Source organism: Staurois parvus, unplaced genomic scaffold (assembly GCF_062004578.1).
Source record: "Staurois parvus isolate SC_StPar_1 unplaced genomic scaffold, SC_StPar_1.0 ptg000134l, whole genome shotgun sequence".
NCBI lineage: Eukaryota > Metazoa > Chordata > Amphibia > Anura > Ranidae > Staurois > Staurois parvus.
In genome coordinates this window covers 2406912-2426421 of record NW_028317930.1, presented here as the reverse complement: position 1 = coordinate 2426421, position 19510 = coordinate 2406912, and the positions used below count along the sequence as shown (strand labels likewise).

Below are 19510 nucleotides of genomic sequence, written 5' to 3'. Positions count from 1 at the left end.
ATAAAAGAACTTTATAATAGCCCCTCAGCAGTGGTGAAGGTAAATGGGACCCTGTCAGATTCCTTAGATTACATAATGGTACTAGGCAGGGATGCCTGTTGTCACATTACTGTTTGCACTGTCCCTGGAACCACTTTTGGCTTCAGTAAGAAAAGATATAGATATTAAGGGAATTAAAATAGGAGAAGTATAGCATAAGGTAGCAGCATATGCAGACCACATGCTGTTTTATATAGAGAATCCAAGATTAACGCTACCCAATTTAATGAGGTTATTAAAACAATATGGAGAATTATCTAAATAAACCCTACAAAATCTGAAATTCTAAATATTAACGTGTCAAAATTGGAGAGCAGGAATCTGCAAGAAGACTTTCCATTTACATGGAGAGAAAGGGAATTGCGTTATCTGGGAATAAAGTTAACCTCAGCAATAAAAGATTTATATCAAGTTAATTACATCCCTCTAATAAATGAAATTAAAGATGAGCTGAGAAGACTCTCAGGAGGAAGGGTCTCATGGATTGGACGTATAAATTTAGTTAAGATGATAATAGTACCAAAAATCCTGTATAAGTTTCAAATGCCCCCAATAAATATACCTGGATCCTTTTTAGGATGATAAGAAAATTGATAATGAGATCTATTTGGGATAATAAGAAACCAAGAATCAAATATGAAACTTTGTTATAAAAAGGAGAAAGGAGGATTAAATTTGCCAAATGTGACGAAATATTACATGTTGGTTTTACTATCACGAGTGGTTGAATGGACACATAATTCACAAGAGAAAAGTTGGGTTAAAATGGAAAGTATTAAACACAGTTGGAGAAGATCATTTTGATCCCTCGTAAATATAGGATAATGGATGGAAATAGTAGCACGTTAACAAAGGAAGTGTTGAGAATATGGGATGGGTTGCACAAGTCTATGGGATGGAAATACAATTCACTGCTGTTACCATTGGTGGACACAGAATTTTTCCCTCCTGGGAGAGAGGAGGTCTCGGGAAAATGGTTTAAAGATAGAAATGCACGTTTGGGAGATATAATAGATAAGGGGAAAATACGCACTTTTTGGGAATTAAAGAATAAATTTGTTGCACTAAATCAGTGTTTCTCAACTCCAGTCCTCGTGGACCCCCAACAGGTCATGTTTTCAGGATTTCCATTATTTTGCACAGGTGATTTGATCAGTTTCACTGCCTTAGTAATTATCACAGCTGTTTCATCTGAGGGAAATCCTGAAACATGACCTGTTGGGGGTCCATGAGGACTGGAGTTGAGAAACACTGCACTAAATGAATTGAGATATAGTCAGTTAAAACATTTTGTCTCAATGCCCCCCTAGCCACTGAGTATGGCAAAAAAGATGCTACCATTTGAAAAATTGTTGAGTTTGATGATGAGTTGTGAACATATAATATCAAGGATTTATAAGATTCTATCTGAACTCATGGGAGCTGGAACTCCGACATTCTTAGAAAAATGGGAAAGAGAATTGGGTACAAAAATAAATGGTCAACAGAAGAGTAAAGTGTTAAAATTAATACACGGGGTGAGGAATATGAACATAGTTGAAAAGAATTATAAATGTTTGTTTAGATGGTATTGTACACCTAGACTATATTATTTACTTAGTGCGGCAAAAGAGCTTGATTCCTAAATATTGGCAAGCCCAGGATCCCCCAACAATGAAGGATTGGATAGATAGAATTGAGTATATTAATAAAATGGAGGAGTTGTGTTATATTGAGGAGGATAAAGTGGAAGTGTTTAGAGAAAAATGGAGAGGGTGGTGTGATTTTAAAATCACGGGAAAATACGTTAAAATGAGGGGTGATTTGGTAATTGAGTTGGAGAATTGAAATGATTAAACAGATAAATAGAAATAGGTTGGTATACAGAAAGGGAAAGAGAATTTAACTACTTGCCCTTCTGAGGATTTACCCCCCTTAATGACCAGGCCTCTTTTTGCTACTCGGCGCTGCACTAATTCAACTGATAATTGCGCGGTCATGCAATGCTGCACCCAAATGAAATTTATGTCCTTTTTTTCACACAAATAGAGCTTTCTTTCGGTGGTATTTGATCATCTGTGCGCTTTTTATTTTTCACGCTATAAACTAAAAAATACCAAAAATGATATTTTTTACTTTCAGCTATAAAATATATAGAGTAAACTCAAAGTTGGTTGTAAATTTAGGCCAAAATGTATTCTGCTACTTGTTTTTGGTAAACAAAATCCCAATAAGTGTATATTGATTGCTTTGTGTGAAAGTTATAGCGTCTACAAACTATGGTATAGATACTGCAATTTATGCCATTTTTTTTCTATACAGCACTGCACTAGTTTAATAGACAATTGCACGGTCATGCAATACGGTACATAAATGAAATTTACATCCTTTTTTTCCCACAATTTGAGCTTTCTTTTGGTGGTATTTGATCGCCTGTGCATTTTTTATTTTTTGCGCTATAAAAAAAAAGGCTCACAATTTTGAGGAAAAAAAACAATATTTTGGACTTTTTGCTATAAAACATGTCCAGTAAAAAAAAATTTAAATATCAAATTTAGTCATAAATTTCTGCCAAAATGTATTCTGCGACATGTCTTTGCTTAAAAAAAAAACAATACGTGTAAATTTAAAATTTAAATTTTTTATACTAATACATTTTTTTTATACTAATAATGGTGGCGATCAACAACTTATGGGGGCGATCAGTGACTTATGGCAGCGATCAGCGACTTATGGCAGGACTGCGGGACTGCGGCGGACATTCTGACACTGGGGGGGAACTGACTTGGGGTTACTGACATCCCCAGTGACACCAGTACAGTGATCAGTGCAAAAAAAAAAGCACTGACACTGTACTAATGGCACTGGGGAGGAAGGGGTTAACTTTTTTTATTTACTGAAAGGGTTAACTGTGTGAGGGGAGTGTTTTACTAGGGGGCGGGGGTGTGTACTGCAGGGGAACACGCTGATCCGGAGAGATAAACTCTTCTCTCTGGATCAGCATGTCAGGAGCTGACAGGGGACTGACAGAAAGCACGGCTGCAGTGTTTACACACTCTCTGTCAGTGATTGCCGCTAATCGCCAGGACACAGTAGGTAATGACCAGCCGTGACCCGGCGACTGACACCCTTGGCCGTGATCGGCGGGACAGGTAGGGCGGGCACGCGCCTTGCACGCGCCACCTACCTGTTTTGCAAACGCACGGTTTAAAATGTGGTTTTGCCCAGCCGTGCCGACCTGCCACCGTATTTCTACAGTGGCTGGTCTGCAAGAAGTTAAGACAGGAATGGAAATAAGGGGGGTGGGGGGTAGGAGAGGATCGGGGGGGGAGAAAATAGGGGCTGTATTTGATGTGATCTTATTGTTAATTGTACTGTCTTTTTCTAAAGAAAATTAATGAAATATATAATGAAAAAAAAAATCAAGTAGGAGGGTTGAGGTTTCCCTACTGAGATAGGATCTACAGAAGATCTGTGAGCGCACCACAGCCATGGAAAGCGGGGTCAGTGACATTGAAGACAAGTTGCTACCTTTTGTTCAGGAATCCCGTGTCACTTCATAGTTAGCTTGAGAATTGCATCTGTCGCAATAACATCAGAATAGTTGGCCTACCTCGCATGGGTCTCCTCCACTCTCCTCTCTGTACTAGATGTGCTACTGCTCAAGGAGACCTTATTCACCTTCTATGGCGCTGTCTCAAACTTCATTGGTACTGGGCAGATATTGTTGCCACCATAAATGCAGTTTTCCACATTACTGTCCCTATTGAACCTACCTGCTGCATTTTTGGTATACTAGACGATCTCCCATTAAGACTTCCAAAGGGCAACAGTTAATAGGGCCCTGTTTCAGACTCGTAGGCTTATCCTCCAATATTGAAAATCTGATAGAACCCCCACTCATTCACGTATGTGGGCGATACTCTCTGATTAGATCAAATAATTTTTCAGCACAGAGGCTGCCCAGGAACATTTAATAAACTATGGGAGGACTGGTTAGCTGTTCCAGACCTTGCTCCTACTGATTTGGTTATGGATAGGCTGTTGATTTAATTATTTACACTGGTATTGTTTTCTTTTCTTTTTTTTTTGTGCTGTGTCAGTGCTTTGGAACACATTTCATTTGACTTGTTTAATGTTTGTACTTGTATACTGTATGTTTATTGGATGTACCTCCAATAAATGTTATTTCTGATTTTTTAAAAATTAGAATTTTGGAAAACAGTTATATTTTGTCTATATTATTCTATTTATACTATTCTATTCTCTTACTTTATATTCTTTCTATTCTCTTCTTTTCTATTTTATTCTAATCTATTCAAATTTATTCTCTTCGAAATTCAAATTTTGGAAGACCGTTACAGTATATTCTTTCTCTTTTATTTTATTTTTTCTTATTCATTTCTATTCTATTGTATTCTACTTTCCTTTTTTCTATTCTATTCTTTTCTAAGTTATTCTAATCTATTCAGATTCCAACTAATTATATTTGAAATTCAAATTTCGGAAGCTGGTTATGTTCTTTTTATTCTGTTCTGTTGAATTCAATTCTATTGTTTTTTTCTAATCTTTTCTATTCTATTTTAATCTAGTCTATTTGAATTTTGGAAGACCATTATATGCTTTCTATTTTATTATATTCTATTGTTTTTTTTTTCTATTCTTTTCTAATCTATTTTAATCTATTCTATTCTTTTATGTTCTATTCTTTTCTATTACGTTCTATTTTATTTCTTTTATTTTGCATTCTTTTCTTTTCCATTCTAATCTATTCTATTCTTTTATGTTCTATTCTTTTCGTTTTCATTTGAGTTTGAATTTCTTTCAATTCGTTTTTATTGGGTTTTTCATGTACAACAATATAAAGCGAGGCAAGATAAAAAATAAGTACAAACTTATCCAAGTACCATGTCTCAAACGCATTATTATCTGCAAGATCAATCATATACAGGCCAAACTGGCCAACTGAATTTGTCATAAACAAGATATATAGTATTAGCAGGTTTGATTGCTAACAGAAAAAGAGAATAAGGTTGCATGTAAGGCACATAGAATCTGCATAGTACATTAAGTTCCATCACTGGCATCCCAGAAGGACAAGCAACAAAGAGCCCAACCTCCAGGTATTGAAATAAAAAGGAGAGAAAAACAAAAAGGGAGAGAGGGAGTAGGGAAAGACAGGTAACATGAAGGGTGAGGGAGGAACAGAGCACCGAGTCATCCACATAAAAACAAAAGCAAATAGTATAATTTTCAATTGTATATATTCATACTACGATTCATAAACCTCTCTTTCCAGCTAGCCCACTTCTAGTCAAATTTTTCCATATGCTGATTAGTGAGGGCCACAGCCCTCTCGCAGACATAATGTAACTCTTTGAGTTACTTCGGATATAGAGGGAATCTTTGTTGATTTCCATACTGCCACAATGGCCATTCTGGAGGCAATAAGTATATGACTGATTATTGTTCTAAATTGGGCAGGAAATAGGTTTAGGGTAATATTAAGTAATGCCAGGTGCGGTGCTGGATTGGTTGACATGCCAGATATCTGTGAAATAAGTGTAAAAACTGCTTGCCAAAAATTGTGTAGACATGGGCATTCCCACATAATGTGATACAAGTTACCTTCCCTGCCACAATTCCTCCAGCACAATGGCGACACATTTGGGTACATTTTAGCTAATTTGTATGGGGTAAGGTAGCTACGATACAGTATTTTAAAAGAACAATCCCAATGATTGGTACATTTTGTAATACGTAAATTATTGCACAGGGCTACATCCAATTCATCTCGGGTGAAAGATCTTTGAAGGTCCATCTCCCATCTACTTACACAGCTTAGGATAGAAACATCATTATCGTAGTGCAAAAACTTATAGAACCATGAGATGCTTTTTTTTATTTTAGTAGGGTTAGTTAAAGCCTGCCATAGTTTGGAATCTATTTCGATCCATGTCTGTGGATGCATGCTGTGATAATCTCTTATTTGTAGAAAGGGGTATAGACCTTTGCTTGGTGTGGTGTTAGCTATCTCAGTATAAGTACTATACCTTAGTTCCCTTAAGGGGTAGGTGTTGAGGTTGGGAATAAAGGATTCGTACATAGATAGTGGGATATCAATATGAAGTTTTGGGGAGGAGGAGTTCAGCTTATGAAGACCCATTATCCAGGCCTCGAGTGTAGCAGTAATGGACGGAAGGAATGTAGGTATAATTTTCGATGTGATTGACCTAGCCAGCAATAATGCTTTGGAGGATTGCTGCATATTAATACGTTGAGAGTATTGGGAGGCCGATCCCTCCTTTGGACCCATGTTTAGTAAGGGACATGAATGGAATTCGTGATTTCTTCCCTTTCCAGATGTATCTTTTAAGCGCCGCCTGCAAAAAAAATCAACATCTTAAACGCAGCTATTCTGCCTATCCACGAAGATTCAAATTTTTCAAGCCGCTGTAGCTCCACTAGAATAGATTGGTACAATTTTTCATAGTTATCTTTAAATGTATTGGCGGTCGGGACTGATATACACATACCTAGGTAGTCCAGTTTCTTGTGGGTCCAATTATAGGGAAATTTATCTTTAAGGTATTTCAAAGGTCCCTTTGTTACAGATATTGGAAGGGCACAAGATTTGGTGACATTAAGTTTATAATAAGAGACCGCACTAAAGGACTCTAGGGAAGCTGAGATTTCTGTAAGGGAATTCACCGGGTCAGTAACAGTAAGTATGACATTGTCTGCAAATAATCCAATTTTGTGGGAGGTATTCGCTACTGGGATACCTGAGATTCGTGAGTTATTTCTAATTGCGGTCGCTAAAGGCTCCATCACCAATGAAAAAATGATAGGAGATAGGGGACATCCCTGTCTTGTTCCATTAGTAATGCTGAAGGGTTCAGATAATGCATTAGATGTAAATACTTGCGCAGCTGGGACTGTATATAGAGCCATAATAGCCGATTTTATAAAGCCACTGATACCGAATTTAGTTAGGGTAGTGTCTAAGTATTGCCAATGTACTCTGTCAAAGGCTTTTTTGGCATCCAATTGAAAAAAACACAGCCGGAGATCCTCGAGATTCAGCCAAGTGCATCAGGTTAAGAATTCTGCAAATTCCATCTGATGCTTGTTGGCCCTTAACGAAGCCCACTTGGTCAGCTTTAATTAGAAGAGGGGTAATGTTTAAGAGACGAGTTGCTATAATTTTAGCGTAAATTTTAAGGTCTGTATTTAGTAGGGAAATGGGCCCAAAGTTTTGAGGGCGGTCTGGAGTCAAGTGATGATAATGGCCTTTAACATCTCAGGTAGAAATGTAGACTTAAGCACCGCTTCATCAAGGATCCTTTTAAGGTGGGGTACTAAAATGGATTGGAATTCCTTATAGTACTCAGTAGTAAAACCATCATCCCCTGGGGACTTCCCCTTTGGTAAAGCTTTAATAGCTGCAATTATTTCACTTTCTAAAATAGGTTGGTTGAGCCCCTCTAATTTTTGGAGGTCTAAGGTAGGCAGTGGAAGGTTTTCAAAAAATTGAGTTATGAGCTCCTGGGTAGGTTGTTTGGTATGCGGGTCGTCTTTAAGGTTATACAACTGAGAATAGTAGGAGCGGAACGCTGCAGCTATGCTATTATGGTGATAAGTGATACTGTTTGATATTGGGTCTAAAATGGAAGCTAATTTAGATTTGGATTGTCGAACGGCCAAATATCTCGCCAGCAATTTGCCCGCCTTATTTCCCTGTGTATAGAAGGTAGTTTTAGCTTTTTTTCAAATTTTGCCCATGTCGCCATGATAAGAGGGTCCTAAGTTCAAGTCTGGTTTCTTAGAGTTCTTGCAAAACGGTAGGGGATAAGGATTGCTTATGCTTAAGTGCTAGTCTAGCTATCTTCTCAGAAAAGATTTGATTCCGATCACGCCTTGCTCTGGAAGCCAACTTTAGAAGTAAACCTCTACAAACACTCCTTATGAGCACACCACATACTAAATACATTAACATCAGGAGTAGAATTGATATCAAAGTATTCCTGTAGAGCTTCAGTGAGAGAAGAGCGAAAAGTAGAATTGCAGAAGATAGAGACATTATTATGCCATAAAAATACAGGGGAAAACTTTAAAGTCTCTTCAGTACTCAGTGATATACAGTGGGGCAAAAAAGTATTTAGTCAGCCACCAATTGTGCAAGTTCTCCCACTTAAAAAGATGAGAGAGGCCTGTAATTGGCATCATAGGTAGACCTCAACTATGAGAGACAAAATGAGAAAAAAAATCCAGACAATCACATTGGCTGATTTGGAAAGAATTTATTTGCAAATTATGGTGGAAATAAGTATTTGGTCGATATCAAAAGTTCATCTCAATACTTTGTTATATATCCTTTGTTGGCAATGACAGAGGTCAAACGTTTCCTGTAAGTCTTCACAAGGTTGGCACACACTGTTGCTGGTATGTTGGCCCATTCCTCCATGCAGATGTCCTCTAGAGCAGTGATGTTTTGGGGCTGTCGCTGGGCAACACGGACTTTCAACTCCCTCCAAAGGTTTTCTATGGGGTTGAGATCTGGAGACTGGCTAGGCCACTCCAGGACCTTGAAATGCTTCTTACGAAGCCACTCCTTCGTTGCCCGGGCGGTATGTTTGGGATCATTGTCATGTTGGAAGACCCAGCCACGTTTCATCTTCAATGCCCTTGCTGATGGAAGGAGGTTTGCACTCAAAATCTCACGATACATGGCCCTATTCATTCTGTCCTGTACATGGATCAGTTGTCCTGGTCCCTTTGTGGAGAAACAGCCCCAAAGCATGATGTTGCCACCCCCATGCTTCACAGTAGGTATGGTGTTCTTTAAGTGCAACTCAGCATTTTCTCTTCTCCAAACACGACGAGTTGTGTTTCTACCAAACAGTTCTATTTTGGTTTCATCTGACTATATGACATTCTCCCAATCCTCTTCTGGATCATCCAAATGCTCTCTAGCAAACTTCAGATGGGCCCGGGCATGTACTGGCTTAAGCAGGGGGACACGTCTGACACTGCAGGATCTGAGTCCCTGGCGGCGTAGTGTGTTACTGATGGTAGCCTTTGTTACGTTGGTCCCAGCTCTCTGCAGGTCATTCACTAGGTCCCGCCGTGTGGTCCTGGGATTTTTGCTGACCGTTCTTGTGATCATTTTGACCCCACGGGGTGAGATCTTGCGTGGAGCCCCAGATCGAGGGAGATTATCAGTGGTCTTGTATGTCTTCCATTTTCTAATTATTGCTCCCACAGTTGATTTGTTCACACCAAGCTGCTTGCCTATTGCAGATTCAGTCTTCCCAGCCTGTTGCAGGTCTACAATTTTGTTTCTGGTGTCCTTCGACAGCTCTTTGGTCTTCACCATAGTGGAGTTTGGAGTGTGACTGTTTGAGGTTGTGGACAGGTGTCTTTTATACTGATAATAAGTTCAAACAAGTGCCATTGATACAGGTAATGAGTGCAGGACAGAGGAGCCTCTTAAAGGAGAAGGTACAGGTCTGTGAGAGCCAGAAATCTTGCTTGTTTGTAGGTGACCAAATACTTATTTTCCACCATAATTTGCAAATAAATTCTTTCCAAATCAGCCAATGTGATTGGATTTTTTTTCTCATTTTGTCTCTCATAGTTGAGGTCTACCTATGATGCCAATTACAGGCCTCTCTCATGTTTTTAAGTGGGAGAACTGCACAATTGGTGGCTGACTAAATACTTTTTTTCCCCACTGTAGGTGCATGATCCGACCATGTCATCGGTGGATTTCGGCTTTGGTAATATTTTACAGTAATTGAATATCAGTGAGAAAGAAGTCAATTCTTGAATAAGATTTATGAGGGGCCGAATAATATGTTAGGTCTTTTTCAGAGGCATGTAGACATCTCCATGGATTGTAAAGATCAGCTAATACATGGGCCAGAATGTGTCTCAAACTGCTGGAGGGTTTTGAAATATCGAGAGATTTATTGATAATGGCATTTAAGTCTCCACAGTATAACAGAAGGCCCTTCTGGATCCTTGCTACTTTTTTATTGAGTGAGTTTAGAAAATGGACTTGGTGAACGTTTGGAGCGTAGAGATTCACAATGGTATATGCGATGTTGTTGATTTCGCAAACAGTAATCAAAAATCTGCCTTTGCTGTCTGACACTTGAGAAAGCAATGAAAAGGCCACCAAGTTACGAACGGCTATAAGGACTCCACACTTCTTGTCAGGACCGTTAGCCATAATCACATGTGGGAATAAGCGGTATGAGCAATGTGGAGCTTTGAGGGAGGAAAAGTGTGTTTCCTGGACACAGAGCACATCCCCATGTAGCCGTTGAACCTTTTTCCACATTAATTGACGTTTGAATGGGCTGTTTAGACTGTGGGCATTCAGTGCTACAAACTTCAAGACTATAATGAGTTCAGTAAAAATGAGGTGTGGTCACCCTCTAGTGGTATAAATCAGAAATGCTAATCATGCGTTGTGTTCCAGAGAAACAAGCTTACTGACTCCATAAGGTTCCAGCTAAAGATATATGGCCTTCATATTCCGAGGCGAGTAGAAATTGGCTTACTTAGATCTGGTATTGGGCAGGTGCTGATGCTCTGTAAAAAAAAAACTTGGGAAACAGGAAAACGACATTTGGGGGGCAACAAAACAGACAAGTAACAAATAGATTTGTGTGAAGTAAATCACTATAGCAGGTGGGGGGAAATATGCCAAGACACGCAGCCTGTCCAAGTGCACAGCAGGTAGAACACAAAAAGGAGAGGAAAAAAACCAAAATGCACGAGAGGTTAAATTTGAAAGTCCTTCAACCGGCTGTTTGTTCCCAGTCGGAAGAGACCTTCCTAGGGGAAGCTTTATTATTTGCAGATTCTTCTTCCTCAGGTATAAGACCCCACTTTCTGGCCAGCTGGAAGCCTTCTTCCTCAGAGGTAATCGCTATTGTACGATTATCTTTAGCAACAAGCAATTTAGTAGAGAATCCCCATTGGTATTTAATATTGTGGTTGCGAAACAACTTCGTGAGGGAAATTAATTTTTTGCGAGCCAATATAGTATGCTGTGAGAGATCAGTAAACAGCAAGATCCCAGTATAGGGTGTAGGAAGCGGATTATTCTTCCATGTGATATTATCCTCGATCTTGTCTTCTCCAACCGCTGCGCTCCCCACAACCTCACTAACACCCCCTTCCCTCTCTCTGACCACAACCTGATTACCTTCTCTATCTCCTCGTCCTCCAACGCCTACTCCTCCAAATGTCACATTACTACCAGCCGTAACCTCCGCAACCTTAACCCTGCCCCCTCCACTCTGCAGCTGATCAACTCCATGACAGCATCCTCCCCCTGTCCTGCCACGACTTGGCTATGACTGCCTACAACAACGCACTGTCAACAGCCCTTGACTCACTAGCGCCTTTAACCACATGCAACATCAGACCCCGACCTCTCCAGCCCTGGCAGACTGATCACACCAAAACCCTCAAACGACACAGTTGTGCCCTGGAGCGAGTATGGCGCAAAACCAAATCCCAACAAGCCTTCACCCGCTACAAATCTGCCTTCAACACCTACACCTCCTCCCGCCACGCAGCCAAACAAGCCTACTTCCTGACCCTCATCAAGGCCCTCTCCTCCAATCCTCGCCAACTCTTCTCCACCTTCAACTCTCTACTCTCGCCACCCCCACCTCCACCCAGCACTTCACTCACTGCCCTTGAGATTGCCAATCACTTCAAAAATAAGATTGACACAATTCGCAAGAACATCGCCGCAACTCACACGCCCTCTCAACCCGTCCCCTCTCACACAGCTACCCCCTCATACCCCCTCCCCCTCGACATAACCCGCAGGGTCTTGTCACATGTTCTGTATGCCCTATCCACCACCACTTCCCTATTTGGGGTTTGCGGCAGAAGGGTAGAAATCATTTGTTGGTCCGTGACAGGGACCTTTTCGCTGACTCCCCTAAATTTTATATTATTTTTACAGGAGCGGTCCTCCAGATCTGCCATCTTTACTTTTAAAGCTTTCAGGTAATCCTGTACTTTGTTGTGAGCGTCAACTAATTCGGAATGAGCTGTAGCGAATTTGCCCATTTTAGTTTCCATATGTGACACCCGCTCACCTAGACTTTCAACTTCTTTATGAACTTGTGACACGAAGCTCATCATGGCTTTATGTAGGGACCCCTTAAGTGTAACCAACATATCTTTCATAACTGCAGCTGTGAGCGGTAAGGACACTGCAGGATAGTCCTCCAGATGTTCTATAAATTCTCTTGTGTTATTGTGTGAGAAAGAATCAGAGGAATGCTCACCCACTTGAAGTACTGTGGAAGAACAGCGCTGCTTGTGCTTCTGTGGGCTGCTAGTTGGGGACTGCACTGTAGAGCCTGGTGTCACTGCTGGGCTGGAGGTGTGCAGGAGAGAGCTGTGAATGTCTCCCTCCACGTGTCCCTGCAGGTCTGGAAAGGAGCAGGGACCAGCGTCATCTTGGGAGGAGGGGACACCTGCCGGAGTGAAGAACTCCGTTAGTTTGCGGGGCCCCTCCTTCATTTTTCGTTTCCCCATCTCCTCTGCTCGATGCCTCACACCACCCGAAGGCAAGTGTCAGTGTCGGCTGCGGTACTCGGCGGCTGCAGGAGCTCTTCCTCTATCCGGCCATCTCCATCCGCGGCCGGCCACGCCCCCCCTTGAGTTTGAATTTCATCCGCATTTTGTTTCGTTATTTCAACTTCTTTACTAATGTAATACAGAAATTTGGATACATCCGAAATTCCAAATAACAAAAAAACTGTCCTAATTTTGATTCGGAATGAAACGATTCGCCATGTCTAATCATTATTCCTAGCTATAGTTTACATAGATCGATCCCCACTTCTGTTACCATGTGCTTCCTTTTGGTTTTGTGGTTGTATTCGATATGTGCAAAGAGAGATCTCACAAATACTTATAAGTATAACATTAAGGCAGCACAGTGGCTAAATGGTTAGCACTTCCGCCTGGCAGTACTAGGGTCTTTGGTTCGAATTCCAGCCACGGCACCTCCTGCCTGGAGTTTGCATGTTCTCCCTGTGCCTGCGTAGGTTTCCTCCGTGTACTCCGGTTTCCTCCCACACTCCAAAGACATGCTGGTAGGTTAATTGGATCCTGTCTAAATTGGCCCTTGTATATGAATGTGAGTTAGGGACCTTAGATTGTACGCCCCTTGAGGGTTAGGGACTGATGTGAATGTACAATATATATGTAAAGCGCTGCGTAAATTGACGGCGCTATATAAGTACCTGAAATAAATAAGTAATAACAGATACATATACCAATATCAGAAAATACAAGAATACTTTTCTAAAGATTCAGTTTTTCCATTGAGTTTCTGCCGGTTTTTCACACGGCATAGCACACAGGTGATCACAGACACATGCATGATCGCAAGCTCTGGTAGAGACTCAGATCTTACAAGTTTTGGCTGTGGTAATATAGGACTTGAATGTGAGGAAATGGTCAACTTCCCTTGCAAGCAACATGACCTTTTAAGGACCTGAACAGTTTGTAGTGAAATTCCTTTGGTATGAGTCAGCTAAGGTAACTAGGATAACCAGGATAAATGAGGCTTTCTAAGATATTTGTGTGCACACTAGACAATTTTCATTAGGGAAATATGAAATATGCAGTCTCCCCATCAGCTGATAAAGTAAATTAACCACTGCCATTCTGAATCAGTAGCAAAAGACATAGTGGAACAAACCGCTATTTCTTCAGAACATAAACAGGTAGAAAGCTGCAACAACGTTTGTTAAAATCCTTGCAATGTACATCGATCACCTAAAGGGGATTGTTTAACACAAGCTGCTCAGTTCAGGCAAACACCACACTGCAGGATACACTCACACTGTAATAGCTGTATTTTTTGATGTACCTTAACTCAATACATAGACCCTGGTTTAAAACATCTTCTCTGCCAAGCAAGCATTTAGACAGATCCAGCATCTCATTCTGACAAATATCACTTCACAATATCCACCAGAACCCAGGCAACAAGATCTAAATTGGTCCTAGTATGTGTCTGCTTGTACGTTTGTATATGGACCTTAGATGGTAAGCTCCTTAGAGGTAGATATTGATGTGAAAGTATGGTATGTAACATGCTGCGTATTGATGGCACTATATATGTAAATGCTTACATTAAAATGTTACAAAACTCACAACAGTAAAATCAATCTGTATATGCAGTAAAGCATGCTTGTTATACTCACTGTGAAGCCTAAAGGGTTAATCCTCCCCATTGTGTAAAAACACGGTTTGATCCTGACTTCTCTGATCCTCCCCTTCTTCCAGTGTCCCCCTCCTATCTCCTGATAAGACATTTTATGTGCAGTTTGGTGTGTATTGCTAGAGAGGTTTTTTTCCTTGGGAGAGTTAATGAGATCAGCACAGGCAAATCGGCACTGTGCATATAGAGTTCAGGGGTCCTGCATCCTCCTAGAGCAGAGTGAAAACTCCTTCTACGAGTTTTAACCAGTGCTCGGCTGGACACTGATGGAAGTAATAAGACTGCTCTAACTGCTGATGAAAAAAGGTATTTAGCAGTTTATATTTACTAAAATAATTGCACCTCGATGTCCGTTGTACTGTGGGAGATCAGATATAGTGAATACAGGGTCCTGAGTTTAGTAACACTTTATATACATATATCTCTCAATGAAATCTGCATTTGCTTATCTGGTACCTGGTGCTTGTTCTTACTAGAGTAAGAATATTATACCAAAAAGTGCTTACTCTATTGACATCTGCCACGGATTGGAGGCAGTGCAGTGATTTCAATTAGGGTCTCCTTTGCTGTGGTTACAACTGGTCCTGCTATTAGATGCTAAACCTTGCCATTTACTACTAAAGAATGGCAGTACTAGTGGTACATTCTAATTTAGCACAATAAAAAAAGTGTGTGCGTGTATATATTTTTTTATTTGATTTACTCTTTTATAGCTACTGTAAATTGTGTAAGAATATTGTATACTACTTTCAGATGTATCTTCGTGAGTTACTGCGACTTGTTTATCCTCGTTTTTATCAACACTTGCTGTCTCTTGGAGAAGATGGTGTTCAGATGCTGTTTTGTCACCGTTGGATGCTTCTTTGCTTCAAAAGGGAATTTCCAGACTCTGAGGCCCTCAGGATGTGGGAAGCATGCTGGGCTCATTATCAGGTACTATTCATTAATTGCTTGTTAAATTTGGACTTTGTTTCCATGTCTGTCTTTAGCTGGAATGGTGTTGGGTGTTTTGTTTTTTAATCAGGCATTCTTTGCCAAGTTGAACAGGCATATGGCTTACTCATATTTGGAGAAACTGCAATGACTTAAATATAGAACTACAGGCATACCTCGGTTTACGAATTTAATTCGTTCTGCTGGACCTTTCGTATAGCGAAAAATTGGTAAACTGAAACGCCGTTTCCCATAGGAATGCATTGAAAATCAATTAATCCTTTCCTGAGGTCAGAAAAAAGTAAACACTACTAAAATACCGCAAGAGTTATTTTATCAAGTTATGCGGTATTTTATAGTGACAACCATGGGTTCCCCACTGACAGCCGACTGTAAAGAATTGCTGGAAATTAAAAAATTTAATAAAAAAAAACATCCCATCCATACCAAGCCCTTTGGGTCTAGTATGGATTTTGAAGGGAACTCTCATGTTGATGGGGACAAGGGCTTCTTCCCCACTACCCTGGCTGGTGGTTGTGGGGGTCTGCGGGCAGGGGGCTTATTGAAATCTGGAAGCCCTCTTTACAAGGGGGCCCCCCAGTTCCCGCCCCCCCATGTGAATGAGTATGGGGTCATAGTCCCGATACTCATTCACAAAATACAAAAAAGTGTAGTGTGAAAAAAGACAGGACACGGTCTTTGACAAGTCTTTTATTAAAAGAAAAAAACAAAGAATGTCCCCCACAGTAGATCCAACATTAATCCGCCGACCCGAAAAAAAAAGAATAAAAAAAAAAAAGGCTCTGCTTCCAACAATGGCTTCCAGCCATCTGCCTGCTACGGTGGTTTGACAGTTCTTAAATAGGTAAGGGGCAGGACCACCTGGAGACATCACCTGAGTGACCCCGCCTCATGTGACATTGATGTCACATGGGGTGGGGTCACATGTGTAGCCCCCCTGCCCCAAAGCACCCCCCCCATGTTGAGGGCATGTGGCCTGGTATGGTTCAGGAGGGGGGCGCTCGCTTTCCTGACCTGCTGGGCAGAATGCTCGGATAAGGGTCTGGTATGGATTTTGGGGGGGGGGCTACACCATTTTTTTTTTTTAAATTTTGGCGTGGGAGTTCCCCCTCAAAATCCATGCCAGACCCGAAGGGCTTGGTATGGATGAGAGGGGGGTCCCCACGCTGTTTTTTTTATTTATTATGGTGCCGGTTTTTAAATGAAATTACCGCTTTTTTTTTTCTTCACTATAGCTCAGAGATTCAACTATCACTTCCCCCCCAGCTAAAAGAGAAAGTTTCTTTCTAGTTTATTTCCCCAAGTTAAAAGAAACAATGTTTCCTTTTAGTTTCTTTTTTTTTTTTTTTTAAATATTTATTCATTTTCAAATATGACAATACAAAATCCAAAATGGAAATACAAAAACGTTCTCATAAAACCACTTATTTCATATCATTTTCCTCCCCTTAACCCCCTTCCTTCAACCCCCCTCCCCCCCTCTTCAATAGACCCCTGATCAACTTTTATCTCACATCCTCTGGATACAAAGATTTAAAAGAAAGAAAGATAAATTACTATATATTTTCTTTTTAGTACTTAATTACACATTAACTTATTTCACCTTTACCTTAAACTCCTCCCATTTCTCCCATTTCATATTATATGCCTCCATCCTATCTTCCTGTATGTAGTATAGTTTCTCCAATCTAGCAATCTGGTCCACTCTATTCCTCCAATCCTCTACCTCCGGCGCCTCAACTTTACGCCAAAACCTAGGTATCAAACTTTTTGCTGCATTTAAATAGCACCATATACCCAGTTCTTTATATTTATTCACTGATATTTTTGTATTATGAAAAAGACAAGTTTCAGGGTCCAGTCCAATCTCAGTTCCAGTAATAATCCTAATTTGCTTTATAACCTTTCTCCAGAATACTTGTATTTTTGAACATTCCCACCAGATGTGATACATCGTGCCCAACCCTCCACACCCTCGCCAACACCAAGTTGTTTCTCCCCACTCATCTTGTGCTCTACCGTCGGTGTAACATACCACCTTATCAAACATTTGTAGTTCATTTCCACCTCACGCATACTAACATTCTCATGTACCAGTCTATATATTTTTCTTTGTATGTGCTCCTCCCACTCCACCCCTAAATCCCTTTTCTATGTATCTTAATTTTGACTTATTATCTAAATCAGTGAGAATTTTATGTAATTTTATATATTATGTAAAATACCACCTTATCAAACATTTGTAGTTCATTTCCACCTCACGCATACTAACATTCTCATGTACCAGTCTATATATTTTTCTTTGTATGTGCTCCTCCCACTCCACCCCTAAATCCCTTTTCTATGTATCTTAATTTTGACTTATTATCTAAATCAGTGAGAATTTTATATACTTTAGCAGTGCTGTGCTTCCCATCACCTCGAACTTCCAAATACTTCTCAAACAAATTCCAATCTTTTCTAATTCTAAGAGGCTTCGTCAATTTTCCCACAAATTGTTTCAATTGACTATCAGAAAACAAATTGTGCTGCATTCCTATACTGTTTAAGATGAATTAACTACACACAACAGTGAATCCTTGAATTTTGTGCCTTTCAAAATAGTGTCCAAACTAAAGACAAAAAAATTTTTTAAATAATTAAAAAATATATATTTAAAAAATAATATAATAAAATAAAAAGTGTCCAAAAAACAAAAATAAAAATCAAAATAATGAAGAAAAAATCCTCCTTTTCTAAGAGGTGTGAAAAACTGCGGGATATATACAGCTCTATTGAGCGCTCACCTCTATATTATGCCCAATACATAGGTTAAACCAGCTGCTTATCCTGAAAGGATAAATATATATAATATATATAATGATATTCCCAAAATTTCTTTGAATAGTTCCACACCGAAATATTAAAAACATCCACTTGGTGTCTCTCCACTTAAATATTCTCCTATGAGGATCTGAGGATAAATGGATGGATGGATGTTTTTCTCCTTCTCCCCTCCTGGGGTGTGATCCTCCTTATATACACTCCTAGACCGACTTCACTCATAACATGCCATAGAAAAGAGAGCAAGAAATAGTGCTTTATCCTTAAAAACATAAATTTATTGCCAAGCCACTAATCCCACTCACATAGAATCAATTGAAAACAAGCCTCAGAGCAGTAATCCATGTGTGCACCGCACACTTGCTGTACTCGCCGTGAAAAAACGTCGACTAACCGCGGTGATGTCAGAGCCCTCCCCTACGTGTTACGCCACCGGTCACGTGGCTTCATCAGGGGGAAAGCCACGTGACGGGTGTGTAGTGCGGTAGCGAACCTGTTTTGTTTATTTTTTTGTACACTATATTACGGTTCACTTAGATTTTTTTTTTTTTTTTTTTTTCGGAATTCACCATATTAGCTCACAAGTAACACTTTGGCACTTGATTCAATTGATTATACCTCCATATATCTATCTTAGTGAAAATCTCTCCCTCTTCCCTTTTCAAATCCTCCAGTGTTCTTAAGTTTGCCCCCTCCATTACATCTCTCAACTGAGCATCTTCCTTCTTAATCCATTTTCCTGTAATTTCCTCTTTACCTGGGGGAAAAAACTCTGAATTTCTTAATGGCATTAACAGTGAATTAAAATCCCAATTCCTCTGTGCATTTTATCCCACTCCCTTAATACAATCAAAGTATATGGACTCGTACTCTCAGCTAATTCTCTATACTGTGTTGACACCCAAACAATCCTACTCAAATCCTTTCCACTGAGTGTATTTTCAATTGTGTCCCAGTTTTTACCCTTTAAATTGTGCGTCCAATCAAAAATTCTTGCTAGGATAACTGCCTGTTATGGATCCGCCAGGTGGTACCTCTGGCAGCCCACTAGGCGGAATCACCCGGAGCGTGGAGTCTAAGTCCCGGTCTGCGTTTTCACCAGGGCCCCTGATGGTGGGGATGGGCTTGAAGCAGAACCAGGACCAGGTCACAACCTCCGAGCAATACCACCAGTGGCAGAGGGAGCCTCCGGGGATGAGAGTAAGACAGAATAGAGCCAGATGTGAGGAGGCCGGCAGGACCAGGCAGGATAAACCGGCGGTTGTCACCGTGGGGAATGGCGAGGTACAGAGACGGCAGGCAGAGAGTGGTCAGGTCACACGCAGGGTCAGTACCGGAGTCCGTCCGCAGAATGGTCAAACAAGCCGGGGGTTGGGATAGGAGAAGGCAGCGTAGTCAGGGGCAATCCGGGTCAAACACAGGAGAAGGCAGCGTAGTCAG

At 40.4% G+C, this 19510-nt stretch overlaps 1 protein-coding gene across 1 annotated transcript in view; it reads left to right on the top strand.

The window, feature by feature from the left end:
• TBC1D16 (TBC1 domain family member 16) overlaps positions 1 to 19510 on the top strand; it is a 527005-nt gene that overhangs the window by 324618 nt on the left and 182877 nt on the right. The window contains exon 8 of the mRNA XM_089673068.1: positions 15047 to 15226. Within this exon, the coding sequence (XP_089529194.1) occupies positions 15047 to 15226 (180 nt within the window). The remainder of the gene's footprint in view (positions 1 to 15046; positions 15227 to 19510) is intronic.